Consider the following 24762-nt stretch of genomic DNA (forward strand, 5'->3'; position numbering starts at 1 on the left):
GCCATATGAAGACTAATATTGTTCTCACTTTCACTTTTCTTGTCCCCCTCATTTTCTGGGAAATTTGTCATTTTTTAAATTTAATTGTTGTTCAAGTACAGTTGTCTCCATTTAATTTTTTATAAATTTATAATCTAACTCTCCTGTTTCATTTATGTTTTTTAGTATTATATTTTCAACTTCAAAGAATGTTTTCTTGTTCTCTAATTACATCTTGTTTATTGCAACCTATTATTTTTTATTTTGTTTTGCATTTTTGGGTGAAATGTATTATCTCTTATGAGTATAATTATATATAATTTTGAAAATCTATTGCCTGTATATTTTTTCCTCTCCAGATTTATAATTTTTCTTGTATTATGCTTTGAATTTTAATTTTTCATTGTGAGCTCCCTAGATCTATCCTGGCGCTCCTTTCCCCACTTGTTATTGAGCAAGCCATGAAAATTTGGTCTGAAACTGTGTGAGTAGATAGGACTTACTGATTGAATGTCAGTGTGTGCAGTAAGGTGGTGGATTTACTTTTATAGTATATGGGTTTTTAGTGGTAACTATCTTCAAGCTGTTCGGAGGGGATATTTAATTTCTCTAGAAACTTTCTGAAATCCTACCTAGGGAGTTTGTGCTGGCTGCTAGAATGAATTATGGCAGCAAGGTTCAGTGGGAGGAGACCAGTTATTTTAATAAAACATGCAGGCTTTCACTTAATTCCATTGTTTTCAGCCTTTCTCCTCACGTGGTATCTGGTACTTTTGAACTTAAAAGAAAGACATTCCTGTTTCAGCTTCACAGCCCCCTGTTTCCCACTATACTAGCTATTCCCGTGTCTGCAGCTTCTCATGTTGAATCTTTCCGGAGGCAAAACCTTTGGTCTACAGTTACAGGGGATCAAACGGAAACCTTTCTGTCATCTGCCATTCTTCCAACCGTGTAAATGACAGACATTGTCTTTATATTTTAAGATTTTCTGAGTTGATCAAGGCACTTCTCAGAGTGATCTCCCTCCATAGGCACTTACATCCTAGCTTAGGTTAGTTACATTCTGTAACATCAGTAAAATAGGTCTCTGTCCTCTAAATATTGTTGTAACCTCTTATCACTTTAAAGAAGTCATTCTTTTATCTTTTGGCCTCCATTCTTCCTTTCTTTGTTTTAAAAAACTATTTTGCCCTGATTGCACAGCTGAGTTGGTTAGAGCATCATTCTTTTTTTTTTTTAAATATATTTTATTGATTATGCTATTACAGTTGTCCCATTTCCCCCTTCACTCCCCTCCCCCCTGTGCCCCCTCTCCCACCCACCTTCCCCCCTTTAGTCCATGTCCATATGTAATACTTATGAGTTCTTTAGCTTCTACATTTCCTGTACTATTCTTGCCCTCCCCCTATCTATTTTCAACCTACATTCTATGCTACTTATTCTCTATACCTTTTCCCCCTCTCTCCTCCTCCCACCCCTACTGCTAGCCCCCCCTTGTGCCCTCTATTTCTGTGGTTCTGTTCCTATTCTAGTTGTTTACTTAGTTTCTTTTGGTTTTGCTTTAGGTGTGGTTGTTAATAATTGTGAGTTTGCTGTCCTTTTACTATACATGTCTTTTCTTTATCTTCTTTTCTTAGATAAGTCCCTTTAGCATTTCATAAAGTAAGGGCTTGGTGATGATGAACTCCTTTAATTTGACCTTATCTGAAAAGCACTTTATCTTCTCTTCCATTCTAAATGAGAGCTTTGCTGGATAGAGCAATCTGGGATGTAGGTCCTTGTCTTTCATGACTTGGAATATTTCTTTCCAGCCCCTTCTTGCCTGTAAGGTCTCTCTTGAGAAATCAGCTGACAGTCTGATGGGAACTCCTTTGTAGGTTACTGTCCCCTTATCTCTTGCTGCTTCTAGGATTCTCTCCTTCGTTTTTACCTTGGCTAATGTAATGATGATGTGCCTTGGTGTGTTTCTTCTTGGGTCCAGCTTCTTTGGGGCTCTCTGCGCTCCTTGGATTTCTTGGAAGACTGTTCCCTTTGCCAGTTTGGGGAAGTTCTCCTTTATTATTTGTTCAAATAACTTTTCCACTTGTTGGTCTTCCCCTTCTGGTACCCCTATAATTCGGATGTTGGAACGTTTAAAGGTGTCCTCGATGGTCTTAAGCTTTTCTTCGATTTTTTGAATTCTTATTTCATCATGCTCTCCTGCTTGGTTGATTCTATCTTCCTTCTGGTCCACTGTGTTGTTTTGAGATTCAGATTCCTTCCTTTCACAATTGGCTCTTCTCCGTGTGTCTTCCTGCATCCCTTTTATGGTAATCTGCATTTTTTCATGTAATTTGGATCCAAAACCCACCAGTTCCGTGAGCTTCCTGATCACCAGTGTTTTGAACTGTGCATCTGATAGATTGGCTATTTCTTGGTCACTCAAAAGGATGAGTCCTGGGGGTCTGATCTGTTCTGCTGGAAAAATATCTTACGTCTTTCCCCGTCTCTCCTATTATTTTACTTATTTATTTATTTTTTCTCCGGTCTGGTCGCTCTTGTTACGGTGGGGGGCGGAGCCTTAGGTGTTCACCAGTGCTGGGCGCCCCAGTCGCTAGCTTGTGACGTTATATGTGGGGGCAGGGGCGGGAGCGGGGACAGGAGGGATCAATGGCGACCCTTCCGTTCTCCTGGAGTCAGACACTTCCCTGGGCTTCTGGGCTGTGAGCTCTGCCCTGATCCCCAGTCGCTGCCCCACTGATTCCCCCAGCCGCTGCTTGCGTACTCAGGGATCACCGCTACACCGCTGCGCTCGCTCCTGTGTCCCGGATTGCTGTTGCGCCGATTCTGCGCCAAACTTCCCCTGACCTACGCGCGCCTGCGACCCGCGCCAGCCCCACGCCTGCTCGCTCGGCTCGTAGTCCCCTACCAGTCTGGATGTACGGGTCTACTTCAACTTCTTGGCTGTCCAACTTCCATCTAGATAAATCCTCTGACAGTTCTGATATTATGACTGCAAATCATTGTTGTAAATTATTGTGGTTCTGTTCTTGGTTGTGCGAGGAGGTATGGTGCGCCCACCTATTCCTCCATCTTGCCAGAAGTCAGAGAGGGTTAGAACATCATTCTAATACCTTAAGTTTGGAGGTTCCATGTCCGGTCAAGTCACATACAAAAATCAACTGATGAATGCATAAATAACTGAGACAACAAATCAGTGTTTCTCTCTCTCTTTCTCCCTTTCCTTCTCTTAAACCAGTGAGAAAAATTAAAAAATTATTCAAATGCAGTTGACATTCAATATTATTTTATATTAATTTGTGTGTACAGCATATTGGTTAGACATTTATATAATTTACAAAGTAATCCCTCCTATGATTCTAGTACCCACCAAGAGCTATACATAGTTATTGCAATATCATTTACTATATTTCCTGTGCTGTTCTTACATCCCTGTGACTATTTTGTAACTACCAATTTGTACTTTTTAATTTCTTAATTTTTTCACCCAATCTCCTGACCCTCTGCCGTCTGGCCACTATCCATTTGTTCTTTGTATCTACAAGTCTGTTTTAATTCTGTTCATTTATTTTGTACTTTAGTTAAACTTGTAAGTAAAATTATATGTTATTTGCCTTTCTCTGATAGAATTATTTCTCTTCATATAATACCCTCTAGATCCATCCATGTTGTTGCAAATAGTAACAATTGCATCCTGTTTATGGCTGAGTAATGTTCCATTGTAGATATGTACCACATCTTCTTTATCCACTTGTCTGATGTTGGCACTAGGGTTGTTCCCATATCTTGGCTAAAGTAAATAATGCTGCAATAAACATAGGGGTGTATATATCTTTTTGAATTAGTGTTTTGTGTTTCTTTGAATAAATATCCAGAAGTGGAATTGCTATGGCAAAAAATAGTTACATTTTAATTTTTTGAGAAACTTTCATGCTGTTTTCCATGATGATTACACCAATTTGCAGTTCCATCAATAACGCATGAGAGTTCCCCTTTCTCCTCATCCTTGCCAATGCTTGTTTGTTGATTTATTAATCAGCCATTCTGACAGGTGTGAGGTGATATCTAATTGTGCTTTTTATTATTTTTTATTTATTTTTAAAGTATATTTTATTGATTATGCTATTACGGTTTTCCCAATTTTTCCCCCTTTAACCTCCCTCTGCTCTGTACCACCCAACCCTCCAGCAGTCCCCCACTTAGTTCATGTCCATGGGTTGTACATATAAGTTCTTTGAATTCTTTGTTTGCTATACCATTTTTATCTCTCTCCGTCTATTTTATGCCTACTAATTATGCTTCTTCTTCCCTGTACCTTTCCCCTCTATTCCTCCCTTCCCCCTCCCCACTGAAAACCCTCCATGTGATGTCCATTTCTCTGATTCTGTTCCTGTTCTAAGCTGTTTGCTTAGTTTTTGTTTTCATTGTTTTTCTTTTTTTTTTTTGGTTCAGTTGTTGATAGTTGTGAGTTTGTTGTAATTTTACTGTTCATATTTTTTGTCTTCTTCCTTTTCTTAGATAAGTCCCTTTAACATTTCATATAATAAGGTCTTGGTGATGATGAACTCCTTTAACTTGACCTTATCTGGGAAGCAGTTTATCTGCCCTTCCATTCTAAATGATGGAATAATCTTTGTGTGATAGCTTTACTTGATAGAGTAATCTTGGATGTAGGTCCTTGCTTTTCCTGATATCAAATACTTCTTTCCAGCCCCTCCTTGCCTGTAAATTTTATTTTCAGAAATGAGCTGATAGCCTTTTGAGAACTCCTTTGTAGGTAACTCTCCCCTTTCCTCTTGCTGATTTTAAGATTCTCTCTCTTTCTTTAATAAAAAAAGTTTTAGCTTTATCTTTAATAAAAAAGTTTTATGATTTTTATCTTACATTAAGTTCTTTACTGTATTTTGAATTTATTCTTGTATATGGTATAAAAAGTGGTCTAGTGTTTTTTTTTTTTGCATGTATTTGTCCAGCTTTCCCAGCACCATTTGTTGAATAAACTCTCTTTACCTCATTGTATATTCTTGCTTATTTTATTATAGATTAATTGACAAGGTAGGCATGGGTTCATTTCTGTGCTTTCTATTCTGTTTTTTTATGTATTTTTTAAAAATGACAGTTTCATGCCATTTCAGTTACTATAGTTTTGTAGTATTGCTTGATATTAGGTAGCATGATTCCTCCAGCATTTTTCTTTCTCAAGATTGCTGTGGCTATTTAGTTCTCTTGAAGTTCCATATACATTTTAGAATTATTTGTTCTTCTCTGAAAAGTGCCATTGGTGTTTTGATGGGGATTGAATTGAATCTATAGATTGCTTTGGATTAATAATTAACATTGTTAAAATTATAATATAAAAATGTTTATTATTTCTATGTATGGGCACATACCTGCTTGCACATATCTGTGTTTTCTTCAGTATCTTATAATTTTTGAAGTACAGGTTTTTTACATCCTTACTTAAATTTATTCCTAGCTATTTTTTGATGAGATGTAAACAAAATTATTTTCATTTCTCTTTATGAGTGTTTATTGTTAGTGTATAAAAAGAATCAATTTCTGAATATTAATTTTGTACTTTGCTGCTTTACTGAATTCATTAATTAGTTTTAGTAGTTTTTTGGCAGAATCTTTAGTGTTTTCTCTTTATAGTATCATATCATCTGCAAATCATGTCAGTCTTCTTCTTTTAATTTAAATGCATTTTATTTCTTTTTTCTTGTGTGATTGCTGGAACTAGAATTTTCAATGCTATGGTAAATAAAACTGGTGATAGTGGACATACTTTTCTTGTTTCTGATCTTAAGAGAGAGAGCTTAGTTCTTTTAGAGCCCATGTCATCTTCTGTGGGCCTGGTAGCTGCTAGGCCCACGTGGTCACATTCTCTCAGGTGAGAGAGCACACGAACAAACATGTGAGTGCCTCACCAGGTAGGCAAGAGAGAGTTCTTTGTTCCCTTAGGGTTATATCCAGGAGCTTGGCTTTGGGACAGACCGGGTGCTTTCTCAAAAGAACAAATCAACTTCCCATGGGCTTGGAGAGGTTTACACTCCATAGTTTGACCAACAAGCCACTGTGGTCCAGCATCTCCCTCTGAGTACCCCCAACAATCTAGTATTGGAGTTGGGGAGGAAGGGGTGTTTATTTCATTGGTGGAGCAATACTATAATCCCCTGGGGTGTGACACTATAGCTTCCCGGCTAGCAAACTGGCTTTTGGTCCCCGGTTTATTAAGCTTAATGTCTAGTTGCCTTTGCTCTCATTTTTAGCTAAACATTGATTGTAACAGTTAGACAATCATATGCTTTATAATACCCACCTCTCCTAGTTGCTACTTATGATTCAAAAGATCCAATGATATTCAAAGTGTTCATGGCAAATAGGAATGCTGTATATAACCTCTGGCAAGTGTAAACAGAAGGATTTAGGAACAAGTCTATGCTGTCTTTTGCAGAAACCTATTTTCCTTTAGAGAAATATTGTTTTTTGGCTTGTTAGTGGGCCTTCATAGAAACTGACTACATAGCTACTGGCCATCAACTGACCAGGCAATATGAACTCCTATCATGAACTGAGGCCTGTCATATCCATTGAGCCATAACATTGGACATGCATAACTGCAAAGTCATAAAATGGAAATGGCACAAGAAGGTATGAGTTTAAGTGGCAGAAGCAGGCAGCACAGTTTCCTTTAACACACACTCTGTTAATTTTTTCTCCTTTTCAGCAATCTGTGCCTATGTGTTCTTGGGGTGTTCTTTTGACCAGTTGGCTGAGAAAGAAAAATTTCAAGCCTGTTTTACAGATGGATCTGAACATCATCATGGTGCTACCCAAAATGGACAGCTGAAGCACTGTATTCCCTGGAAGATGACATTACAGGAAATCCTTTTAAGAACAGAACTTTGAGTGGTAGTTTTTGTTATTCACTACATTTAGAGTGAGATGTAGATAGAAGTAAAAATCTACACTGCTTCCTGAACTCTTGCCAATGAATTGGTGAAATGGTCAGAAATGGGAAGAAGCAGGATTGGAAGATTTATGACAAGAAAGTTTGAGGAAGAAGTATGTGAATGGACCTCTATGAATGAACACAGACTGTGAAAATATGTGAATGCCCATCAGAGGGTATTTTCTATAGAGGAGATTTTAATTAATTAGGTGTGGGTGAACTCCATCCTGCAGAGCTCTCCTGGCCATTGAGGCTGAGAATAAATCTACCAAGACTTGATCTGCTTGGTGAGGAAAAGCGTCCAATCTCTCTGAGGAGAAGGGCCTTGAGTCTCTTTCTCAATGGGCTTTTATTGAGTTTAGTTTGCATAGATATATATAGCAGGCATGTAAAGCTCATCAATCAGTGTCAGACAGTAATGATCAAAGAAATGAGATAAGGTTAACAGATAACATTCGTAGGATCATGAAGGCCTGTTCTGAGTTAGGGTCTGCTAGACAGAGTGACACCAATAGGCTGTAAAACCTTGGGAAACAAACTCATTTTATGTTTGGACCCTTAACATTTAAATTGAGGGTATTTTTAACAAAGCAGGTGTCAGAGGATTTTATACATTCTTTCTCAGGCCTGATTGACCCCCACTCCCACTGCTGGGAACTGCCTGTTCTGGCATAGGGCTGCACCACCCTCTGGCAAGTTTTCCAGCTTGAGTCAGGCAGGGGAAATAAAGCAGCCAAGAGATTAGGAGACTTCTTACAGATAGAATGAGGACTCAGGCTAAGGCAAAACCAAGGAATGAGGGTCTTTTGACCCTTCTCTATGGTCCTCTGAGTCCTTCCATGGTGGCTCCTTTGCAACCATGCCTGTTTTACGTTGTTCCTTTCTTGAGGAATCTTACCTGTTATTGGCTATCCAGCCATCTGCCAGGGGCCAAGCAGGGTGATGTGAGGGACACATTTCCTTTCTGGCACAGCCCCTGACAGAATGACAGGTTTTGTCTCCTTAGTGGCTTATGGTCTCAAGGTCTCCTAGCTATAGGGCCTTTTCACCTATTGGTGAGGTTACAGCTTCTGAAACCAGGCAGGATGGTTCCCAATGATTAGGTTACTAATATAATGTGTTATGTGGATATTAAGTGGCCACTTTCTTCAGTCACCCCAGTGCTTGTTTACTTGTCCCATTAATGAAGTAGCACAGTGGTAGGGATGGAGTCTATGTGTGAGCTTCCCCTTATGGAGGCTGACCTACCTATTGCTGGAGCTGAGTGCCTAACTTTTCAACAGAGACCAATACTGAGTCCTCATAGCAGAGACAACTACCCCTGAAGGCCCAGCTAGCTACCTGGTGATAGATGGATTATACTGGACCTTTCTCATCATAGAGGTAAAAGAGATTTGTCTTTGCTGGAGTAGAGACATATTCTGCCTCTGAGTTTGCTTTTCCCACCCATCATGCTTCAGCTGTTATGGGCTCATAGATGGTCTTATTCACCATCATCCCACAACATCCTGTCTGACCAAACAACTCATTTTGCAGCAAGGGGGCTAGCACTGGACTCATGCTCACATCATTAATTGGTCTTAACACATATCCTATCACCTAGAAATGGCTGGTCCCACTGGAAAGGTGTGGTTTATTGACAGCTGTTACAGCACTTTTTGAGGGACAATAACCTGTCTTAAAAAATAAAATACAACCTTTGAACCAACCATTGTGTGATACTGCCCCCTGCCCCCAAAGCTAGAATCCATGGGACTGGAAGCCAAGGGGTAAGAGTGGCAGAGGTCATCCCACTTCACATCTCAAGTGCACAGAAGTCTTGTTAACCTTCATGGGAATGTTGAGCTCTGCTGGTTAGGAGGTCTTAGTCCCCTCACACTGATGTGAGGGAAAATTTCCACCAGACAACCAACAGTGTTCCGCTGAATTGGAAAATGAAATTACCATCTGGCCACTTTGTACTTATGTGACTGAGCAAAAGGGTAAAATAAGCTTTATTCCTGGCTGGCATGATTGATCCTAAATACCAAGAGTAAATTGACTTACTTGTATATAATGAGGGCAAAAAGAATAGGTCTGAAGCCCAGGGGATTCTCAGGGTGCCTATTACTACTTTAATGTCCAATAGTAAAGATTAATGAAAATCAACAGCAAAGATTCCTACTTCAAATTCTTAGGGAAAAAAAAGATTTTATGTACTTATTTTTGGAGAGAGGGGATGGGAGGGAGAAAGAGAGGGAGAGAAACATTGATCAGTTGCCTCTCCCATGCACCCCGACCCAGGATGGACCTGCAACCCAGGCAAGTGCTCTGACTGGGAATTGAACTGGTGATCTTTCATTTTGTGGGATGACGACCAACCAACTGAGCCATGCCAGTCAGGGATTCAAATTCATATTTTCATAGTATTGAGATAGGCAGGCCACTCGCTGGCCTAGCTGGCAGGAAGCCCAGACTTGTTTTATTGCCCTAGTGCTTTTCCCCCCTCCTTACAGCCAGTCAGTGGTTAGACTGAAGGAGTCTGCTGTCTGCAAGATATACTTTAGGGGCCTAGGGCAGTGATCCCCAACTTTTTGTACCAGGGACCAGTTTCTTCGAACATAATATTTCCACAGACTGGGGGTTGGGGGTAGAGGGACACAGGTGGGTAATGCCAGCGAAGCTTCCCTCTCTAGCCTGCTGCTCACCACCTGCTGTGGGGCCTGGGTCCTAACAGGCCACAGACCAGTACAATCAGGTCTGGGAATTAGGAACCACTGGCTTAGGGTCTTGCTTTTGCTCATGCATGCACAGTAGCAAGAAAAACTGTCATTTTAGTGATCATCCCTCACTTAAATGCTAAAAAACACCCTTGGGTGGAGATTTAACATGCTAATGAAATATGTAACGCATGAAGAAGCATGTAGTTACACTGTTCAAGTGCTTAAAAACTCCAGTCTCTACTCACTTTGGGGTGACTTTTCCCACTGAAGTCTCTTTGAAGTTCTCCCCAGCCTTTGTTGAGGAGCCAGACCATTCCTTTTCCCCTTGCCATGCTGGATTCCCTGTGCACAAACTTTAATAACCACTCTGTCTATATTTGTTCCTGGTGATTCCTTTTGATTTCTGTCTGGGGCGATCATAAGAACCAGGATGGTTAAGTAGGAAAAATCTTCCCTGCCCCCTGGGAGGCTCTGCTTCCTGGCCAGTGAGCCAGAAGCAGCCTGTTTCCTTTCCCTCAGGGATGACTTCTGAACTCCAGGAGCTGGTGGCAGTCCCATTATCATATTCTCCTGATGTGTTGTCCTTTAACTCTTATTTCAGATGTGCATGGCATCCCATGTGTAATGGTGTTTAACGTCTCTATAAACCTTCCTCACCAGACTGATTCACCTACGCTAATGCAAACTGGGCTTTGTGCTAAGACACCCTGGCCTCCTGCTGCTCACTGGCCCTTTCCTTCACTTTGCACCACTTTAACTGGCAACAGTGCTGAGGGGACAGGTTACAGGTGATTGAGCCTGAAAAACTGATTAGAGCTCATATAAATTGAATGTACTCATTGTGGTCCTTTTACAGTTAAAGGAGTTGGCAAAGCATTGGGATCTCACTAATCTTTTATCATGATATATTACAACTGTACTAGATATTTTTGTCTTTGTAATGCCATTTTTACTTGCCCAGCCTTTATTTAGGCAGTCCTACTTTGATGATTATCTAGTTTTGTTATCTAACCTTTTGTTTGTGAAGCTAATTTCCTCCCAAACAGTACAGGTATTCTTTATGGTTGCTTAGTTAAAATATAGTCCTGTATTACATTTTCAATTTTTAAATATGGATCAACATTTACTAAGTGTGTTACATATTTTCTGCAATTCAAGACAGAGACTGGGACCATTAAAAAATACCCCATACAATTTTTCTCAGAGTACCTTCTTCAGGTTCCATTTTCAAATTGACACATTCAAGAAAAAAAATTCCTAGAGAATTTATTTACATTAGTAAGTTAAAAATAATTGGGATCTTAATATACAGAAAATTTTAAGGATTTGTATCTATCTTTATGGAGGGATCTCAACTTAAGAAGGTATTCTTTATGAATCTTGCTGGTGGAATTCATATTCTTTCACAGAATTTCATGGAAAGCATTCCAGGGACCCACATATGGCAGGTTGTGGTGTGGTAACATTTATTTGGGAGGAAATAAAAGTCTTCTAGATTCTCAATGTCTCACCTCTGTCCATCCTGCCATGGAAAAAGTCCAACCTTGTCTTCATCAAGTCCAGAACAAAAACTAGTGTCCAGAGATGTGAAAGCTTAGTTTTATGGAGCTGCATTGTCTACCGTGGGCCCCAGGTGGCTGCTACACCTGCAATGCTGCTGGGGAACAAGTGAGTGCAAGAGTGAGTGCCTGTTGGGGGAGGAGAGAGAGAGGCTGGGGGAGAGAGAGGGAGAGAGAGCAAGCGCAATCTTTGTTAGCTGGAATTATATTATCTTGGGCTTGGGAAGGACCTGGAACGTTTTCAAAATAACCGATTGATTTCCCAAGCTTTCCTGGTCTTCTGATGGCTTCTCCCTCTAACCAATCCATTTCCTGCATCTTCTGGGGTCCTGTGTCTTTTCTCTAATCTGATCCTTTCCCCAGGTTTGACTGACAGGCCTTTATAGGTGCCATCTTAGTTCCTATTGTGAATGTGCTTACCTTCTCCAGGTCTGGGTTAGTGGACTGGTGAGATTGAAAAGTTGGTTTTTCCTCCCTATATGGGGGAGAAGAGGTGTGAGTCCCCTTTGTGGCAATTCTGAGATCCCCTGGATTACCTATGAATGCTGCAACTTCTTGGCAAAGTAGGCATATGCTTTCTAGTTGATTATGCTTAATGTTTAATTTCTGTTGCTCCCTTCTTTTATTAAGATGTAACTACCTATGCTAACAAATTTATTTTTAAACTGAACTCAGGATTCTTTCTTTTGAATTGTAAAATAACGTAAATAATTATTAAATATATCTCCTGCTTTAGGGAACACCTAAATTTGACTATACTTCTAATATATATTTGTGTTTAAAATTATGTTTATAATTTCTTTCCTGTATTAAAAATTAACACATGCTTCCAAAATTTTATTAGTCAGAATTCTCTGGAGAAACAGAACCAATAGCATGTATATATATATATACAGGTGGTTCTTGAACAACAAACATAGATCTGAACCGCATGGACCCACTTATGTGTGGATTTTTTTTTTTTTTCAGTAAAATCTGTACTGTTTTCTCTCCATGGCTGGGAGTCTGTGGATGCAGAGGGCTGACTCCATGCATTGACTTATGTCAATTTTTACAAGGGACTGGAGCATCTGTAAGTTTTGCCATCTGCAGGGGGTCCTGGAACCAATCCCCTATCAAAAGTGTGGAGCAACATAAGTTTTGGTGGAGTCAAAGTTATAAGCAGAATTTTTACTGCATTGGGTAGTTGGTGCTCCTAACCCCCATGTTATTCAAGGGTCAACTGTGTGTGTGTATATATAATTAAAAAATGGTCTCATGCGATTATGGAGGTTGAAAACTCTCATGGTCTGCCATCTGCAAGCTGGAGACTCTGGAAAGCTGGGGTGTAATTCTAGTTCAAGTGTGAAGGCCTGCAAGTCAGAGTAGCCCATGGTGGTGGTGCAAATCCAAGTCCTAGGGCAGGGGAAGACTATTGTCTTAGCTTAACCAGGCAGGCAGGAAGGTGACAAATCTTTCTTGTTGTTGCTGTTCATTCTACCAGACTCTGAAAGGATGGGATAGCACACAACCACACAGGGCAGGGCAATCTCCTTTAAAGAGTCTGCATGCTGGAATGGTAATCTTATCTGCAAACCCTCTCAGACACACCCCAAAGGCCCAGCCAAATTTCCACATAAAATTAACCATGACAGTACCCATCATCCCACTCATCAACATAAGTGCTTAAATGTGTTGTGAGGTGTGTTTTCTTTCAGTTTTAAAATGACCTTTCAAATATAAGTGACCCATGTTTAAGCAAATGAGATGTTAAAATACTGCTTCTAGAGATTAAAATGTTTGTTTCAGTTTAAAGATCTTTATTTTATCTCCATCACTTATCTGCTATGTTATCACCATAGCAGAACCAATTCTTTCTTGAACTTAGTGGAATAAATTTACCAATAGGGTGAAACAAATTTCAGGGATCCATCCAGAGTATAGCCTTATCTAATCCATTCATATCTCCTGCTGCAAAAACAGGATGAGACATAGACAATGACCCATCTCATTTTATATCTACTCTTCTGAAGTTGAGTGATGACTCTTGTGAACAAAAGAAAAAGGGTTCTATGGAAAGTAATCTCAAAGGGTGATTTGATCATAAATTTCTAATTGGGTAAGTCATGGTGGGTAGTCACACTCCAGGCACAAAACTTCTTTAGTTAAAGGCTTATCTTTGCCTTAAGTGACCTCTGCCCATTGCTTCTGATCTAGGTGAATGCAACTTTGGAATAAACTAACTATCATCAAGAGAGCAAATAATCTTGTTAACTATCCTGTAATCCAATCCCTGCTTTGCTTCTCCCATCTCCATGTAAACTTATGTTTCCTTTTTAATTTCAACTATATTGGGTTGGCCAAAAGTCTATATGGTTTTTTCCGTAAAATACTTTTTTTCATTTTCACCAATAACTTCATTGATTTGGATATTTTGATGTCAGCTATCTCCCACATGGTAGAATGTTGATTATTCTCAATTAATGTCTCGATTTGATCGCTATCAGCTTCAACCAGTTTACCCAACCACAGAGCGTCATCCAGTGAGAAATCTCCAGCATGAAACTTCACAAACTACTTTTGACACGTTCAATCAGTCACAGCATCTTCTACATACACTGCATAAATCTTTTTTTGTATTTTAGCTGCATTTTTACCTCTCTTGAAATAATAAAGCATAATATGCCAAAATGTGTATTTTCTTTCATTGTCAATATTAAAATAGCTACACAAAAATTCATCAATTTTGATAAGTTTTTAAAAATGCACAGTGATATGACAGCTGTTACAATACAATCTAACAAAATTGTTTCAAATGAAGTTAAAGACAACTAAGTGCTACTAGAGCCATCTTATGGAAAAAACCAAATGAACTTTTTGGCCAAACCAATATAAAAGAAGCTGCAGAATATTTATTCTTCATAGCATTTGAGTTCTTGTTCCCCAACATATGTCATCAGTTTACTCAAATAAACTCTTGCAAAGATTTTGTACAGACTTAGACATTTCTTACATTGACACACTGAATTCTGCCTTATATCAGGAGGAAATATATTCCTGTACATGAAGAGATTATATAATTACTAATATAGCTAGGGTAACTTGGTACTTTATTTGTGGTTCATATCTAGTAGTTCTCTTATTTAACATGTTATTTCAAGCCCCTTTCAAATATAAGTGACCCATGTTTAAGCTTATGAGGTGTTAAAATACTGCTTCTAGAGATTAAAATATTTGTTTCAGTTTAAAGATCTTTATTATCTCCATCACTTATCTGCTATGTTATCACCATAGCAGAACCAATTCTTTCTTGAACTTAGTGGAATAAATTTACTAATAGGGTGAAACAAATTTCAGGGATTGTATGGTTATATGATGGCCACTTCTTTTCAAGATCTGTATTTGGAATGGCTAAAGAAACCTAAAGTAGGTTGAGTCAAAAATTCTTAATTACTGAAAATTTTATAACTAGAAAGAACTTATACATTATCATTTTCAAAACAAGAGAAACTTATTTTTTGCCAAAAGCTGAAAAAGAGAAAGCATGTCAAAGAGTAGATTACTAGTTAACTTTAAACAACATCTTAGGAGGTGGCCAGCAATCCTAGATGATATTTTTTAATAAAGAGTTTTTAAAGTTTATGGAAGAAAATCACAACTGTGAAATGTACACTACAAATACACATAGCCACAAACACAAAAACTGCTTTTTAGTACACTTCGAGAATGAGACAAATGTTGGGCATTGTTATACCATTCTGCTTTGAGTTGTTGAGATAACATTTATAAAGTGGAGCACAGGAAAGGGATGGTGAGCTGAGGTTAAATGACAAGCCACAAGAGGAGCTGAATAAAGTTTATTACTCAGGTCTTGAAGGAAGTACCTGGAATGCCTAGAGGAGCCATGTGGCGAGGTCAAGGCAGAGGGCAGATGGAGGTCAGACCTGGGCCACATGCTTTTATTAGGGCATGTTGCTGGCGTGCTTTAGAGTTCCCAGGCTAAGTCCAGATTGCTGATTCATGACAAAAGAATGAGTTTTTGGTGAGTTGCATGGGGGCCTGCTCTAAGGAGAGCATAATGTGAACGTGTTGTCAGGTGGGGAACTGCTGAGCACAAGAGCTATTGGAAAAGTCATCTCAGAAACTTACATGTGGTTGTGACTCTGTAGGCCACTATCTAGTGCATTTGCTTGAATAAGGGGCTAGTGGCAGTGTAAGGCCCCTTGCAGGCTGCTTGCCCAAACAAAATGGATGCCAAGGGAGCAACACTATGGAGTATCTTAGCTAAACTCTTGAGACAGCCACAAATAAATCATTTGGTATATTTCACTGTGATCCTTGAGAATTCTTGTGATGTAATTGGGATGTATGTTCATGGTTGTTCTCATTGAATAATCTGTTACAACTGAGCCAGGATGAAAGAGTATGTGAGAATTAGCTAGTAAGTGGCAAGATCAATGAATTTATTGCCTAAGACTGAGGTTCTCTGGTTGGGATGCCCTCCATCCATAGTTGGAGGGATATAATTCATCTAGCAGGTGGATATTGTTTAAAATTTTTACACGTTATTTTGGCCTGTGTCCTCTTACAGGGGGAAAGGAAGTTCAAACATTTAGTCATAGCTGAGTATAGAAAAAGTAAAAAAGTGTTCAAGTGTCTCAAATTTTAGAACAACTAGTTCCTGTCTTCCGATGAACCCAACTAATTAGAATCAATTTAGAAACAAATATCATCTGCTATTGTAACAATGTTGATCACCATCATAATAATCAATATCAAAGTAAAGTAGTATATTCAAATTATTTTCTAGAGTTAATGAAGTCCTTTAGTATTTTCAGTTTCAAGGCTAGCCCAACCTTGGCCAGTTCTACTTGGGTACCGTGTACCGAAATCATGTTGGTACCCAATTATCTTATTTGTTCAGGATTTCCTTTTCTGTAGTAATAACAGAATGGGGCTTTTGAGAAAGTGAAGATTTATTTAAAAGTTAAAATAGCACAAAGAAATAATTATATTCATCTCTATGTAACAATTATTTAATAAAACCAAACAGCTAATTAAAATATGTAGGGGAGGTGAGGGAAAGTGGAGGAGGGTGTATGGGCGGATAAACGGTGCTGGATGGGGACTTGAATAAGGGTGGTGAGCACACAGAACAGTGTAGAGATGATGTGTTGTGGGATTGTGCTCCTGAAACTTGTGTAATTTGGTTAACAAGTGTCACCCAGATAAGTTTAACAAAAAGGAAAAAATATGTATTTTCCAGATATTTTGCTGCTTTTCACCAGTCCTTCATACTTTGGGGCTACAAATTCTTCTGGTTGCAAGTAATGAAAGAGAGGGTTTAGAATTTAGCATTTAAAAGCCATACCGTGTCCTCTTTTTTATTTTTACTATCCTAGATTGTTAACACGAGGAATATAATTTTGGTAAGCAGAATAATGGCACCCAATGAAGTTGGTGCTCTAATCCCCAGGATCTGTGAATGTGCTACTTTACTTGGCAAGAGGGACTTCGCAGATGTCACTCAGGATGTATACCATGAGTTGGTGTTATTATCCTCAATAATTTAGGTGGGTCAAATCCAATCAAATGAGTCCTTAAAAGGTAAAAACTTTCCACAGCTGAATCAGAGAGGAAATGGAAGAAAAAGGAGGAGAGATTTGAAACATGAGACACTTGCCCACTCTTGCTGGCTTTGAAGGTGGAGAAAGGGGGCCTATGAGCCAAGGACTACAGAACCTTCTAGAGACTGGGAATGGCCCTTTGATCATGGACACCAAGAATATGGGACGTTGGTCCTACAACTTCAAGTAACTAAGTTGTTCATATTTCTTGCTCTTCCAGTGTGTAGAGGCACATTCCTTGGTTCTGGGCCCATTCTTTTTTTTTTTTTTTTTTTTTTTTAAGATTTTATTTATTTATTTTAGAGAGTGCAAGGGAGGGAGAAAGGGAGAGAAACATCAATGTGTGGTTGCCTCTCATGTGCTCCTTGTTGGGAACAGGCCTGCAACCCAGGCATGTGCCCTGACTAGGAATTGAACTGTCAACCCTTTGGTTTGCAGGCTGGCACTCAATCCACTGACCCACACCAGCCAGGGCATGGTTCTGGGCCCATTCTATTGTTAAAGACAGCAGCATAACATCTTCCAATTCCTCTGCTTCCATTGTTGCATTCAGCATTTTGCTGTGTATAATGCTTACCCATGTGTTTGTGTGCATTATATATGGGATTATTATACCCATTATTATACCCATGGTATGAAATGATTATACCCATGTGCATAATGTGCATTCTTATTTTTTCTAAAAAATTTGGGCAAAAATGTGGCATTATACGTGGCAAAATATGGTAGCATCGTTTCTGTGATAAAATCTCCCTTCTACCTCTATCATAGGCTGACAGGTAATTGTAGTTAGGATCCACTTGGATAATCCAAGATAATCTTCCTATCTCAAGGCCCTTAATTTAATCACATCTGCAAAATCTCTTTGCTGTATATATTTTACCTGTTACTTTAATAGGTTTTAGGTGTTAGGACCCTTTGGATGTCATCTTTGGGTAGGACATCTTTGGGTATCATCATTTGGCCTACCACACAAGATTTAAACAGACAAACAGTCATATGGAGACTGACCCTAGAGAGAGCTAGGGAGAGATTAGAAATTAAGAGGGAAGAGGTTATCTGCCTTAGATCCTTAAGTGTTTCTAGTTCCTGATTCTAGTCCCTCAGCAGGTCCTGCCATTTCTTCCCTTCTGAGGTTCTGTTTGGCACACTTGATTCTTTTTATAATAAAAGCCTGTTTTACGTAAGCTAGTCAAATCCTAGGATACTTATTCTTTTTTTATAAGTATATTTTATTGATTGTGTTATTACAGTTGTCTTATTTTTTTCTACCCTTTATTCCGCTCTGCCCTGCAACTACCTCCCACCAGCATTCCCCACTTAGTTCATGTCCATGGGTCGTACATATAAGTTCTTTGGCTTCTCCATTTCCTATACTATTCTTAACCTGCCCTTGTTTATTTTGTGCCTACTACTATTTATGCTTCTTATTCCCTGTACCTTTTCCCCCATCCTCCCTTGTCCCCCTCTCTGCTGTTAACCCTTCATGGGATCTCCATTTCTGTGATTCTGTTCCTGTTCTAGTTGTTTGTTTAGTTTGTTTTTGTTTTCATTTTAGGTTCAGTTGTTGATAGTTGTCTGTTTATTGTCATTTTACTGTTCATAGTTCTGATCTTCTTTTTCTTAGATAAGTCCCTTTAACATTTTGTATAATAAGGGCTTGGAGATGATGAACTTCTTGAACTTGACCTTATCTGAGAAGCACTTTATCTATCCTTCCATTCTAAATTATAGCTTTGCTGGATAGAGTAATCTTGGATGTAGGTCCTTGCCTTTCATGACTTCGAATACTTCTTTCCAGCACCTTCTTGGCTGCAAGATTTCTTTTGAAAAATCAGCTGATAACCTTATGGGAACTCCTTTGTAGGTAACTGTCTCCTTTTCTCTTACTGCTTTTAAGGTTATCTCCTTATCTTTAATCTTGAGTAATGTAATTATGATGTGCCTTGGTGTGTACTTCCTTGGGTCTAACTTCTTTGGGACTCTCTGAGCTTCCTGAGCTTCCTGGACTTCCTGAAAGTCTATTTCCTTTGCCAGATTAGAGAATTTCTCCTTTATTATATTTTCAAGTAAGTTTTCAATTTCTTGCTCTTCCTTTTTTCCTTCTAGCATCCCTATGATTTGGATATTGGAATGTTTAAAGTTGTCCCAGAGGTACCAAAGCCTCTCCTCATTTTTTTGAATTATTGTTTCTTTGTTCTATTCTCGTTGAATGTTTATTCCTTCCTTCCTGTTTCAAATTGTTGGTTTGAGTCCCCATTTCCTTCCCTTCACTGTTGGTTCCCTGTATATTTTTCTTTATTCCATTTTGCATAGCATTTACTTCTTCCTCTATTTTGTGACCATACTCAATAATTTCTGTGAGCATCCTGATTACCAGTGTTTTGAACTCTGCATCTGATAGATTCAGCATCTCCTCATCACTTAGTTTTATTTCTGGGACCCTGGGTTGTGTGGTCTGTGTCACTCCCTAGGTGTTCCTCCTGGTTTATCCTCATGCAAATATGAGACTGCTGCCTTGCCCACCTGGTCTTCTAGCCACCACCTTGCTGCATGTCCTCTCCACCCTGACTGCCCATCTCTGCCTCTCCTATCAGTTTGGAAGAATGTTTCTTTACTCCTTGGTTGTCGGATTTCTACACAATTTGATTTTCTGGAGGTTTTGGCTGTTTTTTGTTTTTAAATTTTTGTTGTCCTGATACTTATTCTTCTGTAGATAATGGCCACATTGCCCAGCTGCCACAGATGACCAGTCTAGACTCATGCCTTTATGCCTTCTGAATGATTGTTTGTCTTTTTGAACCAATTGCCTCTCACAGTCTATTCTGACTATATCTACATATGCCCTGATTGACTGGTTGGCCAGATTATTTGGGCAGGCCGAGAATGCTCAGGCCTCAGGAAAATGGAAAACTTTCAGGTTAACTTCTGTTTACTCTCTTAAGTTTCTTTTTGTTCCATACTTCATGATATAGTGAGGTGATAAAGTAGACTGGAGTTTATATACTCTAAATTTCTGCCAGTGTGCTAGTTTGGGGCAAGATGCTTAGCCTCTGTGAACCTCAGTTTTCTTATCTATCAAATGAAGATAATATCAGATTCTCAAGGTTGTCAAGAGGATTAAACAAGATATATATGTACATATTTAACCATATTGTACAAACCCTGAGTTATGTTACTCCTCTTCCTTGTTGTTGTTCTTATTATTATCCATAGCATTTAGCTGTCAGGGGTTAAGCCAGTCACCTTGCAATATCTGTAAAGACTCAATAAGAAGTGTTCACTTTCAACTATATGTGGTTATATTTCTTGGACCATCTAAGTTAAGCCTACAATAACAAAAAGTAAAAGAAAAAACATAAACTATAGTCCCCATTTTACAGATGAAAAACTAAGGTTCAGATAGGCTAAGTGTAACCAGATAAAAGTTGTAAATCCAGGTTTCATATTCAGTTTTTCTGACTTTAGTTCAGTATTTTTCACTGACCCATGATTTTCTGTGTGTTAGATGGTCCAACGACAGTGCTTAGGACATGCTATTTTGTCTATGGCTGAGTTGCCACCTCTGGAGCTTGACCACAATGCTTCTTCACATCTGATGTGGCGTGAAGCCTTTTCCTATCTTCCCACAGATACTTGATTTTATGGTCTTCAGACATGCCCCTTTGCACAGTGAGTCCCAGTGTTGAAAGTTGCCATTCTTAGCAAATAAACTCTCAAGTTCCCCCTGTGCATTGAAGTTTCAAGTTCTCCTACACAAGGACATAATTTGGTTCACCGCTTCTCGCACAACTTCTTTTACCTTTTCATTCCTGAGGCTATAAATGAAGGGGTTCAGAAGAGGGGTCACCATTGTAGTGAGAACAGCTGTCACTTTGTCAAAATCCAGTGAGTAGTCCTGGCTGGGCCGCACATACATGAAGATGTTGCTCCCATAGGCAATGGAGACAACAGTGATGTGAGAAGCACAGGTGGAGAAGGCCTTGTGACGGCCTTGGGCTGAGGGGATGCGCAGGATGGTAGAAATGATGTAGGTGTAGGAAATGGTGGTGAGCAGCAGGGAGGTCAGGAGGATGAGGGAAGATAACAAAAAGTTTACCATCTCAATGAAATGAGTATCAATACAGGACGCCTGTAGCAGAGGGGCAATGTCACAGAAGAAGTGATTAATTTCTTTGTAACAGAAAGGCAATCGGGACACAACAATGGTTGGGCAGAGCACTGACAGAAAGGCTCCCACCCAACAGCCCAGAACCAGCTGGAGGCAGGCCCTGCTGTTCATGATCATGGGGTATCGCAGGGGGTTACAGATGGCCACATAGCGGTCAAAGGACATCACTGCCAGGAGGATAAACTCCACTGTCCCCAGGAAAAAAAAGAAGTATGTTTGGGTGATGCAGCCAGCAAAAGATATGGTTTTCCTGTCTTCTAGGAGGCAAGTTAAGAGCTTTGGGGTAACTGAGGTCGTGTATAAAATGTCCAAAAATGACAAATTACTGAGGAAGAAGTACATTGGGGTTTGCAGGCGATGATCAACCCATATTAGAGATATGATGACAATATTTCCTATTAGAGTAAGCATGTAAGTGAACAAGAGAAACAAGAAAAGGGAAATCTGAAGGTCCTGGAGCACAGGGAAGGCAGTCAGCGTAAATTCAGTCACTGTGGTCCGATTTTGTACCTCCATTGCATGCAATGTCCAGAGGGCAATGTGTCTCTGAAGAAGTAACAAAATATTGGGATGAAAATCAGCGTAAACACATTTTTAACTCACAATATCAATGATAAGATGAAGTGAAAAAAGAAAACCCTTTGAGTTAAGATTTCAGAGTAAGTTGGTTTCCTCCTGCCTGGGACCCTAATAAACGTGTGATGCGTTGGCTAAAATACTGGACTTCTTCTGACCTCAGTATTCTTATATTTATGGTTTTGGGTTGAATGAAATTATCTCCAGGGTGTCATAAAACTCTGGTATTTATAATTTTATTTTCTTTTACCCATTGCTCCTTCCCTTCTGTCTCTCACTCCTGCTGACTGATTTTCCCAGCTAAATTCTGTACCTAAAAAGAGAGACTTACTTACTTGAGAATCCTGTAAATTTGGAAAATGGAGGAAGGTTGAGTTACTTTTTCCAAAGTTATTTGAACTTTTTAGGTAGTATCTAAATAAAAGGGCAGAAACTACGAAAGTAGACCTAGATAGTCAAATAGAAGGGAACCTGTATTCATTTCTACTCAATTTTGTTACTGATACTGTGTTGGGTATCAGTGTAATATCTAGTTGGACTCAAGATATTTTGATGTAATAATAATTGATCTCTTTATAAGGCTACATAAGGTTGTTCTTTGCTTTTATTTCTTATAATGATATACATTTTTGCTGTGCACACTGTCACAGAACAAGTAGGTCAATGATATGTAGTTCATAATTTGCAAAAATCATTGTATATATTGGACAAAAGTCTTTTGGGAACATGATCAGTATGTTTCTTCCTTGTTCCTTGTAACCCCATGTCTACAGCAGCATCCAGAGGAATGAACAACATTTTCCCTCCTCTTCCCCAGCTGATTCTTACAGATTCTCTCAAATGCATACCTTTTATTGTATATTGTTTTCAGCCATTTTAAGATCAGCTTATTAATAGTAGTGCAAAAGAAAGTGGATGCAAATAGGTGGTGCTTGAAACTCTCAGTTTAATCTTTAAATAGTTCTCTACTTTGCTGAATATACAGTGCATGTCTATATAATTCAGTTGAAACACACTGTCTTTGATGTATTATTTTGTGGATAATCCTTTAGTTTTAAGTTAAAAATGACCAATTTATGAACTCTGACCTAGTTTCTCTCTGAGTTTGGAACCTATCCAGCTCCTCTATAAAGGGGTCATTTTCCTCAGACTCTCTCTGGGAAGAGGACTTCTTAGTTACTTTGCATGAAGGACTTTTATTCTGAACAGATTTTCATATGCAAAATTAGCTGTGACTTTTTGTGGTCCCTGTGTTGCCTCATTATTTCTATTTAGTGTTCATTTATCCTACAGATCAAGTTAACTTTATTTTTTAATAAGAAAGTTTTTATCTTTACCTTCTTTGTTCTAGACAGGGAAATATTGGTTTCTTAAAATTATTTGCCATTTCTAAATTGTAGTAAAATTTTTTACAAATGCATAGTGGTATCCACCCATCTAAGGGTAATTTTCAAATGTAATTAGAGCTGAGTAATTTGACTTGCTGTTTAATTTGTAGAACTCTATTTACTTTCTGTTAAATCCTTAATTTTGGCCTTAGTTTTAACATTTATAAAAGAAAATCATCAATCATCTATATATTCCTTTCCAGCCTACATATTTGTTTTGTTTTCAGTGAAGGCAGGCACCCTATCTACTTCACCCCCATTTATTGAGTGCAAGAGGTGTTCATTTATTTATTAAATAAAGAAATCAGAATTTAAGGAGCTCCCCTTTTAAGCATGGGGTTGCAGCTGCCCCAAGGTTAAGTAATGGTGAACTCTGCAGTCTGCATTTTCATGTACCAAATACAGACATTTAGCATATTCTGTATCATTTTGGTGTGTGTGTGCCACCTTTTCTCTAGTTTGTACATGGAACCTATATAGTTCTGGATAACTGTGCTGCAATATTAGTGCTGGTGATGGGGAAGGGATGCAAAAACCAAGATGCCTAATACATTAGGTCTTTCATAGTTTAGAGATGGGGAGGATCACAAGCAGGGAAAGCCTAGGATGGAAGAAACAGTTTACACTAACAGATGCATATTCCATTTCTTATGGTAATCTTCAAAATGATTATGAGGCAGTTTATTTAATTTTTTCAGTTATCAAAATACTCCAAAGGTTCTCATCTATTAAAATAGGACCTTGGTACCAGTAGGAACTCTTTCCATTGCTCCTGTACCCAGACAATAAACTAAACTGATACTGTTGCAGAAAAAGGCATTACCATATCTGGATGGATAAGTATTAATGTTATTGGGGTCTAATATAAAAACAATACATCATACCATGTAGACAAGTAGAAATGCTTTGCTAATTCCTTTCATTCATCCCTTCCCATCTTCATCACTGACAGCACTGTATACTGTGGGTTCTTGTGCAGCTGCCTATCATCTATTCCATCATTCCTTCCATTTATCTAGTTAATTGTTTTACAACATTTATATTAGTGCCCTCCATTTTCTTCCCTGCCTACATAGTCTTTGATGGCCCTGAGAGGAGCTTGACTCCCTCTGGTTTTGTAAAAGTGAGACAGTGTAGAACCTTCAAAAGCATTGTGCCGTTCTTGAACTACAAAAACCTGGGATGTTTGGACACCCATGGAGTTGCTGTTTGCAGTGTTGTCACAGGGTCCTGTAATCATGGGAAAAATGGCATCGAGAGCCTCTTTCCGGCTGCATTTGGATCACATGCACTTCTTTGAGAACAGAAGACAGAGCATTGCTCTCCTCTGTGGGGTTTCAACTTTATGATGGTGAAAAAAACCCTTTGCGTTTGTTTCAGTTTTCCTACATGATCTCTGCTCCCACAGGAGCCCATCATGTCTAGAAGGAAATGTTCTGGACAATGACAATATTGTAGAGAGCAATTTAATTGTAACCTTGCTAAGTTAAGGCTTTCACATTTTTTCTTTTAGTATTTTTCTTCAATACCATTTCTGTGAATCTTTAAAAATTTTCATATAATTGCACATTTGCACTTTTCAAGATTCCAGATATAGCCAGAAAAGTGTTAAATAATGGAGAAAGTATAGCAGGTTTTAAAATCAGAGAACCCATGTTTTATTTCTTGTTTGGCTACTCATAGCTTTGAACTCTTTAATAAGATGCTCAAGCAACCTGAATCTTACCTTCTTCATTTCTAAAAGGAGGACAGCCTGAATGCCTGAATCAAGGGCCAGAGAGAGGGTGTACCACAGTGATGGAGACCTCTGTCATGTTCCATCGATGTTT

At 38.8% G+C, this 24762-nt stretch overlaps 1 protein-coding gene across 1 annotated transcript; it reads right to left on the reverse strand.

The window, feature by feature from the left end:
• Positions 1-20083: 20083 nt before the first annotated feature.
• On the reverse strand, positions 20084-21691 carry LOC114509080 (olfactory receptor 6M1-like). Its single transcript, XM_028527133.2, has one exon. The coding sequence runs from the start codon at positions 21483-21485 to the stop codon at positions 20541-20543; it is 945 nt and encodes a 314-aa protein (XP_028382934.1). The 5' UTR covers positions 21486-21691; the 3' UTR covers positions 20084-20540.
• Between the last annotated feature and the right edge of the window lie 3071 nt (positions 21692-24762).

This window comes from Phyllostomus discolor, chromosome 13, assembly GCF_004126475.2.
Source record: "Phyllostomus discolor isolate MPI-MPIP mPhyDis1 chromosome 13, mPhyDis1.pri.v3, whole genome shotgun sequence".
Taxonomy (NCBI): Eukaryota; Metazoa; Chordata; class Mammalia; order Chiroptera; family Phyllostomidae; genus Phyllostomus; species Phyllostomus discolor.

What these genes read in the sequence shown, in the direction of transcription:
- LOC114509080 (XM_028527133.2), bottom strand. Translation starts at nt 21,485, where the DNA reads ATGGAGGTACAAAATCGGACCACAGTGACTGAATTTACGCTGACTGCC.